This window comes from Bombina bombina, chromosome 6 (assembly GCF_027579735.1).
Source record: "Bombina bombina isolate aBomBom1 chromosome 6, aBomBom1.pri, whole genome shotgun sequence".
Taxonomy (NCBI): domain Eukaryota; kingdom Metazoa; phylum Chordata; class Amphibia; order Anura; family Bombinatoridae; genus Bombina; species Bombina bombina.
Window position 1 is genome coordinate 820,280,337 of NC_069504.1, and position 15,314 is coordinate 820,295,650.

At 39.6% G+C, this 15,314-nt stretch overlaps 1 protein-coding gene across 1 annotated transcript in view; it reads right to left on the bottom strand.

The window, feature by feature from the left end:
• Positions 1-15,314, bottom strand: part of PROM2 (prominin 2) — a 229,217-nt gene that overhangs the window by 13,158 nt on the left and 200,745 nt on the right. Inside the window, exons 20-21 of the mRNA XM_053719461.1 lie at positions 10,477-10,545; positions 5,022-5,111 (exon numbers count right to left, since the gene is read on the bottom strand). Coding sequence (XP_053575436.1) covers positions 5,022-5,111; positions 10,477-10,545 — 159 coding nt within the window. The remainder of the gene's footprint in view (positions 1-5,021; positions 5,112-10,476; positions 10,546-15,314) is intronic.

Below are 15,314 nucleotides of genomic sequence, written 5' to 3' on the forward strand. Positions count from 1 at the left end.
ACATATGCGATGTTCGGTCCGCCCCCTATTCTTTATCATTGAGTAAACTTTGACCCTGTACCTCACAGTCAGAAGACACATTACAGCCAATCAGCAGCAGACCCTCCCTCCCAGACCCTCCCACCTCCTGGACAGCATCCATTTTAGATTCATTCGGAAGCTGCATTCTTAGTGAGAGGAGGGACAGTGTAGCTGCTGCTGATTTAATAGGGAAATCGATAGCTAGGCTAGTGTATTCAGTGTCCACTGCAGTCCTGAAGGACTCATCTGATCTCTGCTGTAAGGACAGCACCCCAAAAAGCCCTTTTTAAGGCTAGAACATCAATGTGTGTCAGGCTCACAGTGTGTGTGTCAGGCTCACAGCGTATACTGTGCCCACTTGCCTAGTGCCACCACTCATATCTGGTGTAACAGTAGTGTACATTTAAAAAAAAACACACTTTTTTGACTGTGAAATAATAGCAGACAGCTGCCAGTACCCAAGATGGCCGTCAATAAGGCAGATGGGGAGGGTTAGAGAGCTGTTTTGGGGGGGGGATCAGGGAGGTTGGGGGCTAAGGGGGGATGCTACACCACAGCATATGTAAATATGCTAAAAAAAATTAAAAATGTTAAAACCTTTAATTTTAGTACTGGCAGACTTTCTGCCAGTACTTAAGATGGCGGGGACAATTGTGGGGTGGGGGAGGGAAGGGAGCTGTTTGGGAGGGATCAGGGGGTCTGATGTGTCAGGTGAGAGGCTGATCTCTACACTAAAGTGAAAATTAACCCTGCAAGCTCCCTACAAACTACCTAATTAACCCCTTCACTGCTAGCCATAATACACGTGTGATGCGCAGCAGCATTTAGCGGCCTTCTAATTACCACAAAGCAACGCCAAAGTCATATATGTCTGCTATTTCTGAACAAAGAGGATCCCAGAGAAGCATTTACAACCATTTGTGCCATAATTGTACAAGCTGTTTGTAAATAATTTCAGTGAGAAACCTAAAATTTCGAAAACATTTAAGTTTTTTTTAAATTTGATCGCATTTGGCAGTGAAATGGTGGCATGAAATATACCAAAATGGGCCTAGATCAATACTTTGGGTTGTCTACTACACTACACTTAAGCTAAAATTAACTCTACAAGCTCCCTACATGCTCCCTAATTAACCCCTTCACTGCTGGGCATAAAACACGTGTGGTGCGCAGTGGCATTTAGCAGCCTTCTAATTACCAAAAAGCAACGCCAAAGCCATATAAGTCTGCTATTTCTGAACAAAGGGGATCCCAGAGAAGCATTTACAACCATTTATGCCATAATTGCATAAGTTGTTTGTAAATAATTTCTGTGAGAAACCTAAAGTTTGTGAAAAAGTGAACAATTTTTTTTTATTTGATCGCATTTGGCGGTGAAATGGTGGCATGAAATATACCAAAATGGGCCTAGATCAATACTTTGAGTTGTCTACTACACTTAAGCTAAAATTAACTCTACAAGCTGCCTACATGCTCCCTAATTAACCCCTTCACTGCTGGGCATAAAACATGTGTGGTGCACAGTGGCATTTAGCAGCCTTCTAATTACCAAAAAGCAACACCAAAGCCATATAAGTCTGCTATAATGGCATGTCTGGCACACAGTGTTGGAGCAAGGGTCCATCTGACCACTGATACCTGGTCTGCAAAGCATGGTCAGGGCAGGTATATCACCTACACTGCACACTGTGAAGCGGGCGTAACCCTTACACTACCTGATCGATACCTGATGTTTTAAAGCACGTTATTCCAAACAATTTAGGAATGTTAGGTGATTTATGCCCTTTATGGATTAAAACCAGACTCTGCATCAACTATGTAATTTTCCATGGGAGTTTTGCCATGGATCCCCCTCCGGCATGCCACAGTCCAGGTGTTAGTCCCCTTGAAACAACTTTTCCATCACTATTGTGGCCAGAAAGAGTCCCTGTGGGTTTTAAAATTCGCCTGCCTATTGAAGTCTATGGCGGTTCGCCCGGTTCGCCCATTCGCGAACATTTGCGGATGTTCGCGTTCGCCGTTCCCGACATCACTATTTATAGTTTAAACTTAGTTGTTTTTTTTTATTTCCCAGGTAAGTTTTTATTTATTTTAAGATAGGGATCTTGAAATTTTAATTTAAAGTTAGGGGGTTGTTAGGTTTAGGAGTTAATAGTTTAATTTAGTTGTTTGCGATGTGAGGGGCTGTTGGTTTAAGGGATAATAGGTTTATTTAGTGGCAGTGATCTGGGAGGCCAGAGGTTTAGGGGTTAATAACTTTATTTAGTGGCTGCGATGTCGGAGGGCGGCGGAATAGGAGTTAATATCTTTATTATAGTGTCTGCGATGTTGGGGTGCGGGGGAATAGGGGTTAATAACTTGTTGTGATGCGGGAGGGCCTCGGTTTAGGGGTTAATAGGTCGTGTATGGGTGTTAGTGTACTTTGTAACACTTTAGTTATGAGTTTTGTGTAACAGTTTTGTGGCGTAAAACTCAAAACTACTGGTCTCAGATTGCGTAACGGATCGCGTCGATATAGGTTGTAACTCAAGCTTTTCAGTCTCACCGCAAAACTTGTAATGGCAGCGCTATGGAAATCCCACCCAAAAGCATAATTTTCTTGAGTGCGGGACTGACGTTGCGTTACAGGCTAAAATGCTTGCAACAGTTTTTATGCTGAAATGGTAATTTTTTTCATATATATTTAACATATAGTTAAAGTCAGATCCAGAGCACTACTGGGAGCTAGCTGAAGACATCTGGTGACAAGAGGCATATGTGTGTAGCTACAAATTAGAAGCTATCTCCCTGTAGTGCATTTATGTTCCTGAGCCTACCTAGGTATGCTTTTCAACAAAGGATACCTAGAGTAAATACATTTTAATAATAAAAGTAAATGAATGTGCCTCATTTGGAGGCTCAAGTCCTTTCAAATGAGGAATGTAGAAGTAGTAACAATGATAAAGGCATATACTTTTGTAATAGCTATAGATAAAGGATCCGTTAAAGCAATACAAGGATTATGTGGAACAAGAGTTTTTATCATGATGCTTTTATACAGTAATGCTATAAGGACTAATAGGCAATGTTATTGTAAATGCTGTAATAGAAGGACTTATAAGAAACAATACAACAAGTTATATGCAGCAACAGATATTTAGGAAAAGGTTATATGGAGCAATAATAGGGTGTTCAAAGAAGATTAGATTAAGCAATAGTGGAGCAAAAGGACGCAGACATATGGAATAGTATACGGAAATACAGAATGAAAGGGACATTAAACAGTAAGGGGTCAATTTATCAAGACCGCTGCTCCATAACCTGTCCGCCCGCTCTGAGGCAGCAGACAGAAATCAACCCGATTGAATACGATCGGGTTGATTGATACCCCCTGCTAGCCACGAATCTGCAGGGGGCGGTATCACAAGAACGGCTGGTGCAATGTTAAATGCAGACAGCCTATGCTGTTGGCATTTATCAATGTGCAGCGGACATGATACGCTACATCTTATCAAGTCCGTTCGCACATTAATAAATTGACCACTAGGGCACAGATGAAGAGTGGCACGTTGTTACGTGTGAGGGATAAGGGGTTTATTGCAGCTGTTTGCGGGTCAATTTTCTTCTCGTATTATAAGTAAAATGTAAACGCAATCGATTTAGGGCAATTTAAGTTAACATGCGTCAGGTTAACGTGACAGAGCCCTGGTTAACTGTTTTGCGAAAAAAGTGTCACAAATCACATCCAAAATACATTACAAAGTAGAGTTACACTCATAATAACCCCATCTAATAAAGGTATAAAGGGTCAAAGATATGAGGTCTCAGGTGTATATATATATATATATATATATATATATATATATATATATATATATATAAATAGCTCCAATGCATATATCTATATATGTGTGTACACATGTATTTATATGTGTATATTTGTATTTACAGACATAAACACATAAATAAATATGTATACATATATAGATATATATATATATAAGTGCATTGAAGCTCTTTGCAGTTAAGTAGATGAAAACATATAAAAACATGTTTATGCAATATTCATATTTCATAGTGTTATACTGTGTATTTACTGTAAATATTTAACATTCCAATATTCTGCACATAGCAGAATATGTTCTAAGTATTTATAAATAGATATTCCTATATATATCTGTATAAATCTATACCTATATAAATTCATGTGTGTATATATATATATATATATATATATATATATATATATATATATATATATATATATATATATATATATGAATAAATAGAACATATTGTGCTATGTGAGGAACAGTTGAATGTGAAATATTCAGATTTTCATGTCAGGTAATCGCACTTGAGAATATGCGATTGTGCGTGCAATATTCGAAGTTCATATTTTTATGCGCGTCAAGTTACAGCGCGAGCAAAAAGAGTTTACTTTCATCTCATAATACCAATGCACCGGAAGCACGCAAAAAGCCTACTTCTAGCACAGTTATCGATCGAGAGTGATTGTTAAATAGTGCTCTACTTGTAATCTAGCCCTAAAAATATTGTATAAGCATTGTATTGAGGTTATTCCCTGCTTCCCTCTAGTCATGGACGCTGCCATGTTAAAATCTAGCTTTCATTGTATTCCTGATATGTTTGCACATGTGCAGCAACTCTCCTTCAGATATCTGCAGTGAAACCTAGGTTCCAAAATGGTGGCCTTATAATTAGAGGGAGGTACATAAAAATGTTTTAGTGTTTAATATCCTTTAATGTAATGAAGCTATATTGAGAAAAAAATGGTGTTGAAGGGTCAGGTTATAGTTAGTATGAGCAATAAGAAAAAGAAAATCAGAAGACAGAGGGAATTAATGGATTTCTTGGGATTAAAAATCAGATGCAGTTTACGGAAGCTGTTAAGAAGAACAAAGGTAATGAAATCAGCAGTGCCTATGAAAGTTAAAAGCAAGTGTTATATTATAAGACAAATTGACAGTGGATTAGTTTAGGCATTGTTCTCTTTTTACCCAGGGATCAGTAATGTGGTTACAGACTATAACACGGGCGTTGTCCAATGTCACAGATACTGATCTGCAAGAGGAGATGTCCTCAATTACCTGAAAAAAATGAAGAGCAAGCAAACAAGTCCATAAAAAGGTGTAACTGTATGTCAGGTTTGTCAACTCACACTAATAACATATTATGACAGTATTTGTCCCCCAAATCACACTATGGATCAGTAAAATCACATCATGCAATGAAAAAAACTAATTGTACAAGTCTCTTCCTTTGTGATCATACAGTTTCTGAAATGTGCAACAAGTTTATGTTTAGCATATCTAACACTTTGTCCCATTAAAAGCAACACAATAGGAAGATATATAGAAAGAGACATGCTACAACAAAAACTACATGATCTAATTTGTTAGCCTGCTTCCCGCAATGCAAGAAGCAGTAGTCATCAGACCAGTGCTTCTTACACTCTCCGCCATTAGGACGCATATATATATATAAATATCTATATATGTCATGCAATACATAGCACATAGTACCGCATGCTGTATATATATACACAGTATATGTATATATATATATATATATATATATATATACACTGTGTATATATATATATATATATATATATATATATATATATATATATATATAACAAATAGTGTGTATGCACTCCCACTATCAGTGAACAACTGCCAGGGTGCTCTAAGAAAATGTAGAATTCGTAGCAATAAGCACTCACTGGTCTTCAGATATCTGCGTCAACAAAAAACTTTATTTCGTATTGTGACATTTCGGGACCAAACACTCTCTCTTCCTCTGACAATCAAACAGTGAACAAAAGCAGCCTTTTAACGGCTACTAGCACCCTCCCCCAAAAAGCAGCCAATCCAGGCCGTCCATTAGGCACACCCCTACATGAGCAATCCCCTATTGGACAATCAAAACCTCAGTGTAATAAAACGTGAGTCACTGTGTAAATCATACATCAGATAAAAACATCCCACTTTACTAACAAAAGGGTCCTTGGTCTGAATAAACAGTGAGCCAAACTGGCTTGGTCTAAATAGCAAACAAATTGAGATGAAAAGAAAAGTTAAATCCGAACATAAAAGGACATAAACAAAGTCAAATAGGGGCCGCACCCACAGCGGACCAATCAACACTCAAGACTGAACTGACGTCAGAGTGTTCCACCTACCCCACGGATGGATCGTTCAATCGCAAAAAGACGAAAGTACAAAACTTAGCACAGATCATAATTCACAGTGCCACAAACTAAAACAGTCATAAAGTACATCCACCTATAAGGTAATCCGTGCAAACCTACAACCCACAATCTCATATACGCACTCAGCCGTAAGAGACTAGAGGGGGCAGGGTACAGGCCCAGCTGTCATGCTAATAACAATCCGATTAACAACAAACATATAGGAGCAGAGAGCCTTAAAGTCACTAGCCCCAGCATCACATGACATAAACCCAATAAATCGGTCACCCAGATCAAAATCAATAGCGATTGCGTAAACACATGGTATAACAAGTAAACAAAGAGGAGGACCGGGGGCGGACTTAGTCATCAATGCACACCATGCAAGTACCAATCAAAAAGCACTGCGGACTAAAAGGGGAGGCAGGGACACTATTACAAACTGGCAAGACCGACCCATATTAGGTGGATACCACACACACATCAGCTGATAACTCTCAACCAAACCGGAAAACATATACTCTACGACATCATCTGTATCTGCTGGTATCCCCATTACTCAGAAAATCACAATCACTAACTGATGGGAAAAAATAGCCCTAATGTGTCCATTTACAAGATATCTAACATTCTCCATGGATCACCGTGGGAACCAACCAGACGCCCACAGAACCCTGTCACCGTACAGACAAAAGAAGACACTGTAAACTAACCATACTCAAACTACCCAACTCACATAGTTGGATCATACTGTACCAAGCCCGAGTTGTAGAGGGCGACCCCCAGCACTAAAATGTGAAAAGATCAACCCTAAAAAATTTCCATCAAAGTGTAGATAACAAGCCATACAATAAAAAATATAACAAATAAAAATTGTATATAATATAGGGACCAATAACGTGAGGTCAAAAAATCAATATCCATATGTGTATAAGACAAATAGACCCCTATCTATAGGTCAAACAATCCGTGACAAAACTTCCACTGTCTTGACAAGTGGGGTACCTACATAACACATACACCTCCCTGATCGATTACAGACAAAACCATACAAACAATCGAAAAACCATGCAGCTCTAATGCTGCACTAATATATCCTCAAAAGAGATAAAAATAAATCTTGCAGAACAGACCAAGACACTGATCCCCCAATGAATCCATACCCAGGACCCCCAAAAATAAAAAAGTAAAAATAACATATAGAGACATATGCTAATGATTTAAAAACGTGTGTGAATTGTATTAAAAACAATACATCACAGACAGACCATCATGCTCATGAGCCAGAACTATTGACAGGAATAGCATTAAAAGTAGAAACTTCAAAAATTGGCACAAATATACATTCAGCTAACAATTCATTTATATACAAAATGATGGTCAATTGTTGAAAGATCCTAGAGGAATGGAATGGATCATGTGCTCACAATAAAAAAATTAATCAAGGACTCTCAAAGATTCAATCAGGGAAATACAGGAGTACACCCTAATGATAGACATAGATGTATTTGGCCCTAGGGGACCCAAGGTGGATGCCCCCTTTGGACTCCACAAATCAGAATAGATAGTGGGTCCTCATCTTACTCCCATAGGGTACATATGGGTAGGTATTACAGATAACACTGCCAGCGGGTGTGTACATTCAGACCCCTTGGGCTCAGGGTTCCCAGGTCATAGATCCATCTTGATTCCTTCTATAGTAGAATCTTTGCCTTGTTGTCACCTCGTTTCAAGATTGGTACATGATCTATTATCCTAAATCTGAGCTCATTCACCAAGTGTCCTGCCTCTAAAAGGTAGCGGGCAACAGGTTGGTCTGACTTCCCTTTAGTGATGGCTGCTCGTATGCTGGACCGATGGTTGGCCATTCTTGTTCTGACGTCATTTACGTTTTTTCCGATATAGAACTTCCCACAGGGGCAATTGAGCAAGTAAATTACATACTTAGTGGTGCATGATGCAAGGAAGAATCTGATCTCATATTTTTTCTTCTTATCAGGATGATGAAAGTATGTGCCGGTCAACATGCCATTACAAGTTACATAACTGGGGCACTGAAAGCACCCCTTCTTTTTTGTTTTCATCCAGTATTTCCCTGATTGAATCTTTGAGAGTCCTTGACTCATTTGTTATTGTGAGCACATGATCCATTGCTCTAGGGTCTTTCAACAATTGGCCATCATTTTGTCTATATATGAATTTTTAGCTGAATGTATATTTGTGACAATTTTGGAAGTTTCTACTTTTGATACTATTACTGGTTCTGGTTCAATGTGCATATTGGTCTGTCCGTGATGTGTTGTTTTTAATACAAAAAGCAAAAATAGTTCACAAGTGTCAAATATGTGCTTGCTGCAGGGTTCACACTCTAAACCTTTAAAGTATGTAGACAGTACAGAGAGCAGCCGCACCATATAAATATGAATTTTATTAGGTTAATACAAAAGCATAATAAAAATGCAACGTTTTGAACCACACATGCAGGATTAAGATCCTGTGTGGTTTGAAACTTTGCATTTTTATTATGCTTTTGTATTAACCTAATAAAATTCATATTTATATGGTGCGGCTGCTCTCTGGACTTTGATTTTAATAAAATTCACACACACATTTTTAAATCATTAGCATATGTCTCTATATGTTATTTTTATTTTTTTTATTTTTTTGGGGTCATGGGTCTGGACTCATTGGGGGATCAGTGTCTTGGTCTTCTCTGCAAGATTTATTGTTATCACTTTTGAGCACATATTAGTGCAGCATTAGAGCTGCATGGTTTTTCGATTGTTTGTATGGTTTTGTCTGTAATTGATCATGGAGGTGTATGTGTTATGTAGGTACCCCACTTGTCAAGACAGTGGGGGTTTTGTCACGGATTGTTTGACCTATAGATAGGGGTCTATTTGTCTTATACACATATGGATATTGATTTTTTGACCTCACGTTATTGGTCCCTATATTATTTACAATTTTTATTTGTTATATTTTTTTATTGTATGGCTTGTTATCTACACTTTGATGGTAATTTTTCGGGTTTGGTCTTTTCACATTTTAGTGCTGGGGGTCACCCTCTACAACGCAGGCTTGGTACAATATGATTCAACTATGTGAGTTGAGTGGTATGAGTATGGTTAATTTACAGTGTCTTCTTTTGTCTGTACGGTTACAGGGTGCTGTGGGTGTCTGGTTGGTTCCCACAGTGAACCATGAAGAATGTTAGATATCTTGTAAATGGACACATTAGGGTTATTTTTTCCCATCAGTTAGTGATTGTGATTTTCTGAGTAATGGGGATACCAGTAGATACAGATGATGTCGTGGAGTATATGTTTTCCGGTTTGGTTGACAGTTATCAGCTTATGTGTGTGGTATCCACCTAATATGGGTCAGTCTTGCTGGTTTGTAATGGTGTCCCTGCCCCCCCCCCACTTTTAGTCTGCAGTGCTCTTTGACTGGTGCTTGTATGGTGTGCATTGATGACTAAGTTCGCCCCCAGTCCTCCTCTTTGTTTACTTGTTATACCGTGTGTATACTCGATCGCTATTGATTTTTATCTGTGTGACCGATTTGTGGTGGATTTCGGATGCATTGATTATGTCATGTGATGCTGGGGCTAATGACTTTAAGGCTCTCCGCTCCTCTATGTTTGTTGTTAATTGGATTGTTATTAGCATGACAGCTGGGCCCTCTAGTCTCTTATGGCTGAGTTCATATATGATATCGTGGATTGTAGGTTTGCACGGATTATTTTATAGGTGGATGTACTTTATGACAGTTTTAGTTTGTGGCACTGCGAATTATGATCTGTGCTAGGTTTTGTACTTTTGTCTTTTTGCGATTGAACAATCCATCCGTGGGGTGGGTGGAACACTCTGATGTCACGTTCAGTCTTGAGTGTTGATTGGTGAGTGCGACCCCTATTTGACTTTGTTTATGTCCTTTCAGGTTCGGGTTCAACTTTTCTTTTCATTTCAATTTGTTTGCTATTCAGACCAAGCCAGTCTGGCTCACTGTTTTTTCAGACCAAGGACCGTTTTGTTAGTAAAGTGAGATAGTTAATCTTAACAAAACATATTGAGCCTGGAATATCATATAAACAGCTTGAGCAGTTTTGCTACATTTAAATGGTGGCTATTCAAGCGTACTGGAATGGCTTAAAAAAATAAACTGAAATCACCCATGTCGCATATTATGTTCAATAGATTAGAATACAGGCTACAACATATTAAATGTATAGTATTGAAAACAATTTAGATACTTACATTTTTTTTTACCCAGTCCAAGTATTGGGTGAAGTATTTTATGGCTTGTTGTAAGAGGCAACTGCTCTCCTAAGAAACCAAATAGAATTGATTGCAGTTAAAGAAAATGCTTGGGTTTTATGTGCTAACATTATACAGTGAAATGGCTTTTCACTTAAAGGGATGCTAAAGTCTAAAGATTGTTCGCCATAGAGATGTATTAAAAGTAATAACTGACAGCAAATAGTTAGTTAATCTCCCTCTTTCTTGGATACAAAGTACTTACCATATTAAACATACCTATTCCATTAAACTCTCTCTTAACCACCATCAGTAAGCAGAACAGTTGCTCTACCCTGTTGTCCCATTTAACAGGTGTTTGTGTCAGTTTTGAGACCTTTATAAAAAACAAAGCATTGGCCCACCGGGATAACATGAGATTTCCCGAAGGGCCAGTGGGCAATGAGTTGGGGAGGGTGGGGACAACCAATGCCTGCAGAGGGAGCCTCCATGGAGGTCACGGAGCAAGCTGTGTGTGCACACATAGTGCATCTATTCTTTCAAGTCTGCTCTGTTCCTGGCAGCATAGCCGCAAGTTGGGGCCTGGGTGGCAGATACACATAGATACATGGTTCTACAGACTCCACTGAATATAGGCTAGGTCTAGTCTTCACGTTTTTCCAGGATTGCTTTTTATTCCTAGTACGGCCCTGCCAAAAAGTCTTTGTAGTGAGCGAGAAGGAGATGAATGTGATATAATTCTGTTGGGTTCTCTCAGACAGCTGCTGTGCCAGAGAATTGCACACCCTGAGCAAGGGAAGATAGAGGCTGCACCATGAGAAAAGGAAAGAGGAAGTTGCACCCTCAGCAAGGAAGGTGGGCTGCACACCCTGAACAAGGGAACGTTGAGGTTGCACCCTAAGTAAGGGAGGGAGGCTGCACACCCTGAAAAAGGGAAAGTGGAGGCTACACCCTAAGCAAGAGAGGGAGGCTGCATACCTTGAACAAGGGAAAGTGCAGGATACTCCCTGAGCAAAGGAGGGAGGCTGCACACCATAAGGAAGGGAAAGGGGAGGCTGCACACCCTAAGCAAAGGCAGGGGAGACTGCACACTCTAAGTAAGGGAAGAGAGAGTCTACACACTCTAAGCAAAGGCAGTAAATTGTTGCACACCCTAAAGCAAGCGAAGTTAGAGGCGGTGCAACATAAGCAAGGGAAGAGAGAGGCTGCACAACCTAAGCTAGGAAAGAGAGAAAGGCTGCACAACCTAAGCAATGGAAGAGAGAGTCTGCACAACCTAAGATAGGGAAGAGAGAGGCCGTACAACCTAAAAAGCGAAGGGAGAGGCTGCACCCTGAGCAAGGAAGGGAGAGAGGCTGCACAACATACTCAAATGAAGAGAGAGGCTGCACACCCTAAGCAAGGGATGAGTGAGGCTGCACACCCTAAGCAAGGGATGAGTGAGGCTGCACAACCTAAGATAGGGAAGAGAGAGGCTGCACAACCTAAAAAGCAAAGGGAGATGCAGCACTCTGAGCAAGGGAGAGAGGCTGCACAACATGAAGAGAGAGGCTGCAAACCCTAAGCAAGGGATGAGTAAGGCTGCACACCCTAAGCAAGGGATGAGTGAGGCTAAACCCCTACAACCTCACCCCTGTTGTTTCTCAGTGGTTTTGGGCTCCTCAGAGCAACCACAATCTCTGGAAGCTTTTTGTTTGCTTTTTGTTGCCTTGTTTTTGTATTAAGAGAAGAGCTGGTCTATGACCGGGAAAACCCTCCTAGGCTGGCTAGGCTCCAGGAACTCCCGGTCAGCTGCCTCACAACGGACACCCGCCTAACCCCTCTCAGGCTGGCCGGGCTCTTGGAACTCCCGGTCGGCTACAGGACAGCAGCACACCCGCTAAATTTATCCCTGGTTGCTCCAACAGCCTTTTGCCCCAGAGCTCCGCACTTTTGGGGATTGGTAGCCCTTAGGGAGGACAAGAGCTGGGGGAATTATAGGAGGGGAGCTTCTTTGGGAACCGGGGTTTTGGACATCCCTAACCCCATAACTTCAACGGACTGTAACTCCGGTCCCCAGTAACAAATCATGCTTTTTTTTTTTTTTTTATTTTATTGACTTTTCATAAATCACAGACTTAGAAATCAAAAAAGTAAATATACAGCAAGTTCAGAAATACACCAAAAACAAAAGACATAGCGTAGACCGCTCAGAACAGTCCTAACGATAACTAATAATTATAGCAATACGCTCTTTGTCAGTGTGCTAGGAACATATTTCAGAATCACTAAATGTATCTACTTTACAATTTGTTAACACTTCAAATAAACAAATACAAAATGTGTCTAAACAAATTACAAAAAAATAGATTCCTCCTTAAATGATGGCCACGGGACCAACTCCCTAGATCCCACAATCTTGAAAACTTATAATAGAACCAGTGCCCCACATGTACTGGTTTAGGTTAGTTAGTTAACTTTATCACTAGCTCTCCTACTACAAGAAGAGAGAAGAAAGAAAAAAAAATAAGGGGGGGGGGGAGAAGGGGGGGAGAGGGAGACAAGGGCAAAAAGGAGAACCTCTCCCTCACTACCTAATATCTTCCGGTAGCCATAGTCTTGGGAACTGTCTTCTTTCTACCTGTTGTTTAAGCCACTCGGAATTCTTAAAAAAGGAAACAATTTGTAGTTCTACTGTTGTAGGGAGAGACATGATCATTGATTTCCACTTAATAAAGAAGCGCTGTATTTGTCTGTTACTAAAAATTTTAATGTTGTACTGTTCCAATATTATCTGGTACTGGGCTTTTTTTCGAAAATTCTGAAAACTTGAGGTTTGCTCTTCCTTTCCAATTCGTAAATATCACATTTCTTTCTACTAATATCATTGCATTCAGAAATTTGAAATTGGATTTAACCGTAGCATATCTAAAGAAAAAGAGGATCTCAATTTGTTTAAATTTGATCTGGGTTCCCAGAACCTTGTTGTACCACAAATTAACTTTATTCCAAAATTGTGCTACTTTAGGGCACACCCATATACAGTGTATTAAATCTGCCATTTCCTAACTACATTTAGGGCATTTTCCTGAGCCACCAGCCCATTTAACTAGTCTGGCTGGAGAGAGATATGACATATTCAGTAATTTAGTATGCGATTCTCGCCAACTAACTGAGTCCGTAGCCTTAGTTACTAAGCTCACACTCTTGATGATCAACTCCCCTTCCACTTTTGACAACACTTTCTTCCATTTCCTCGATAATGTATTGATATTAATTTCCCAGTGGAAATTTATCAATACTTATATATCTGTGCAATATTATTAATCCCTTCATGATATAATTTAATTATTTTGCCTGGGTTCCCCATATCTAATTCAGGCCCTGTTTCTGCCCTTGAAATCCCTATCCAATGGCGTACTTGTAGATAGGCATAAAAAGATGCTTTTGGTAGATTATATTTATCTTTTAGCTCGTTAAAAGCTCTTACTACCAGCTTCTTCTCCTGACAAATCTGAACTATAGAATAAAGGCCTTCTTGAGCCCAAACCGAAAAGACAGACGTTGTCAATCCTGGAGAAAAACTTGGGTTGCTCAGTATGGGAAGAAACTCAGACTTACGGAAATTATTTTTGGTTCCTGTACAGATCTTCTGCCAGGCACCCACAATATCTTTAATAGTAACAAACTGTGTTATACTAGAAGGTAATGTTGCCACTGGATAGTGCAATACCACTTTCAAAGCGAAGGGAGCTATTAGATATGATTCTAATTTGTATAGAGTAACCTGCTCTTTCTCGGTGATCCAGTCAAACGCAAACTTACATAAAGCAGCGTAATTGTAGAATCTGATATTTGGACAGGCAAGGCCTCCGCAGGCTTTTGGGAGTGTTAAAGTTGATATAGCTATACGTGGCTTCTTACCTCGCCATATAAAGTTGTTAAAAATCCTATGTAGTCGAGAGATATCCTTATTATATAATAATAATGGGACATTTTGGAGGAAGTATAGGAGTTTAGCGAACAGAATGGCCTTAATAAACATAACTGTAGCTGAGACACTCAGTGGGAGGTTGGACCAGGTCTGCAACTTATCTTGTAAATCCGAAATACATTTGGGGAAATTTAGCTTGTACCATTGTCCCGGATCATTGCTTAAAGTTATACCCAGATATTGTATATGCTTAGTTTCACGAAAGGGATGGGGCATCTCATATCGTGGTTTGTATATACATAATAGCTCAGATTTTTTGTTGTTGGTCTTATAACCAGAAAAAGAGCCAAAAAGCCTAAATATATGCAATACCTGAGGTATGGATTGTAATGTGTTACTTAAATAGAGTAAGAGGTCACCTGCAAAAAGAGAGAGAACATTTTCTTGTCCACCTACTCTAATCCCCTTCAGCTCCTGTCTCATATAGATTGCAAGGGGTTCTAGGTAGAGATTAAATAACAATGGAGACAGTGGGCAACCCTGCCGCGTGCCTCTCTTTAGAGGGAACCTATCTGATGTATCTCCATTCACTATAATTGCTGATGTTGGATTCTGATAGAGCCTCCGTATAAACTGCTGAAAATGCCATATCATCCCAAATCCTTCCAATGAGGTGAATAGGTGATCCCACCCAATCAAGTCGAATGCCTTCTCTGCATCAACCGTGAGAATTGCAAGATCTGGTTTAAGATGAGACTTCCTAAATGGCTTATTCGCCAGATTGGTCTGGGTATATAATATAATCTAAACATCTTTTAAATCTGTTAGAGATAAGGGCTGTCATCAATTTGTAGTCCTGTATGATGTTGGTAATTCAGAATCTTTTCCCTTCTTCAAAATCAGGACCACATTTGAGGCTGAAAAC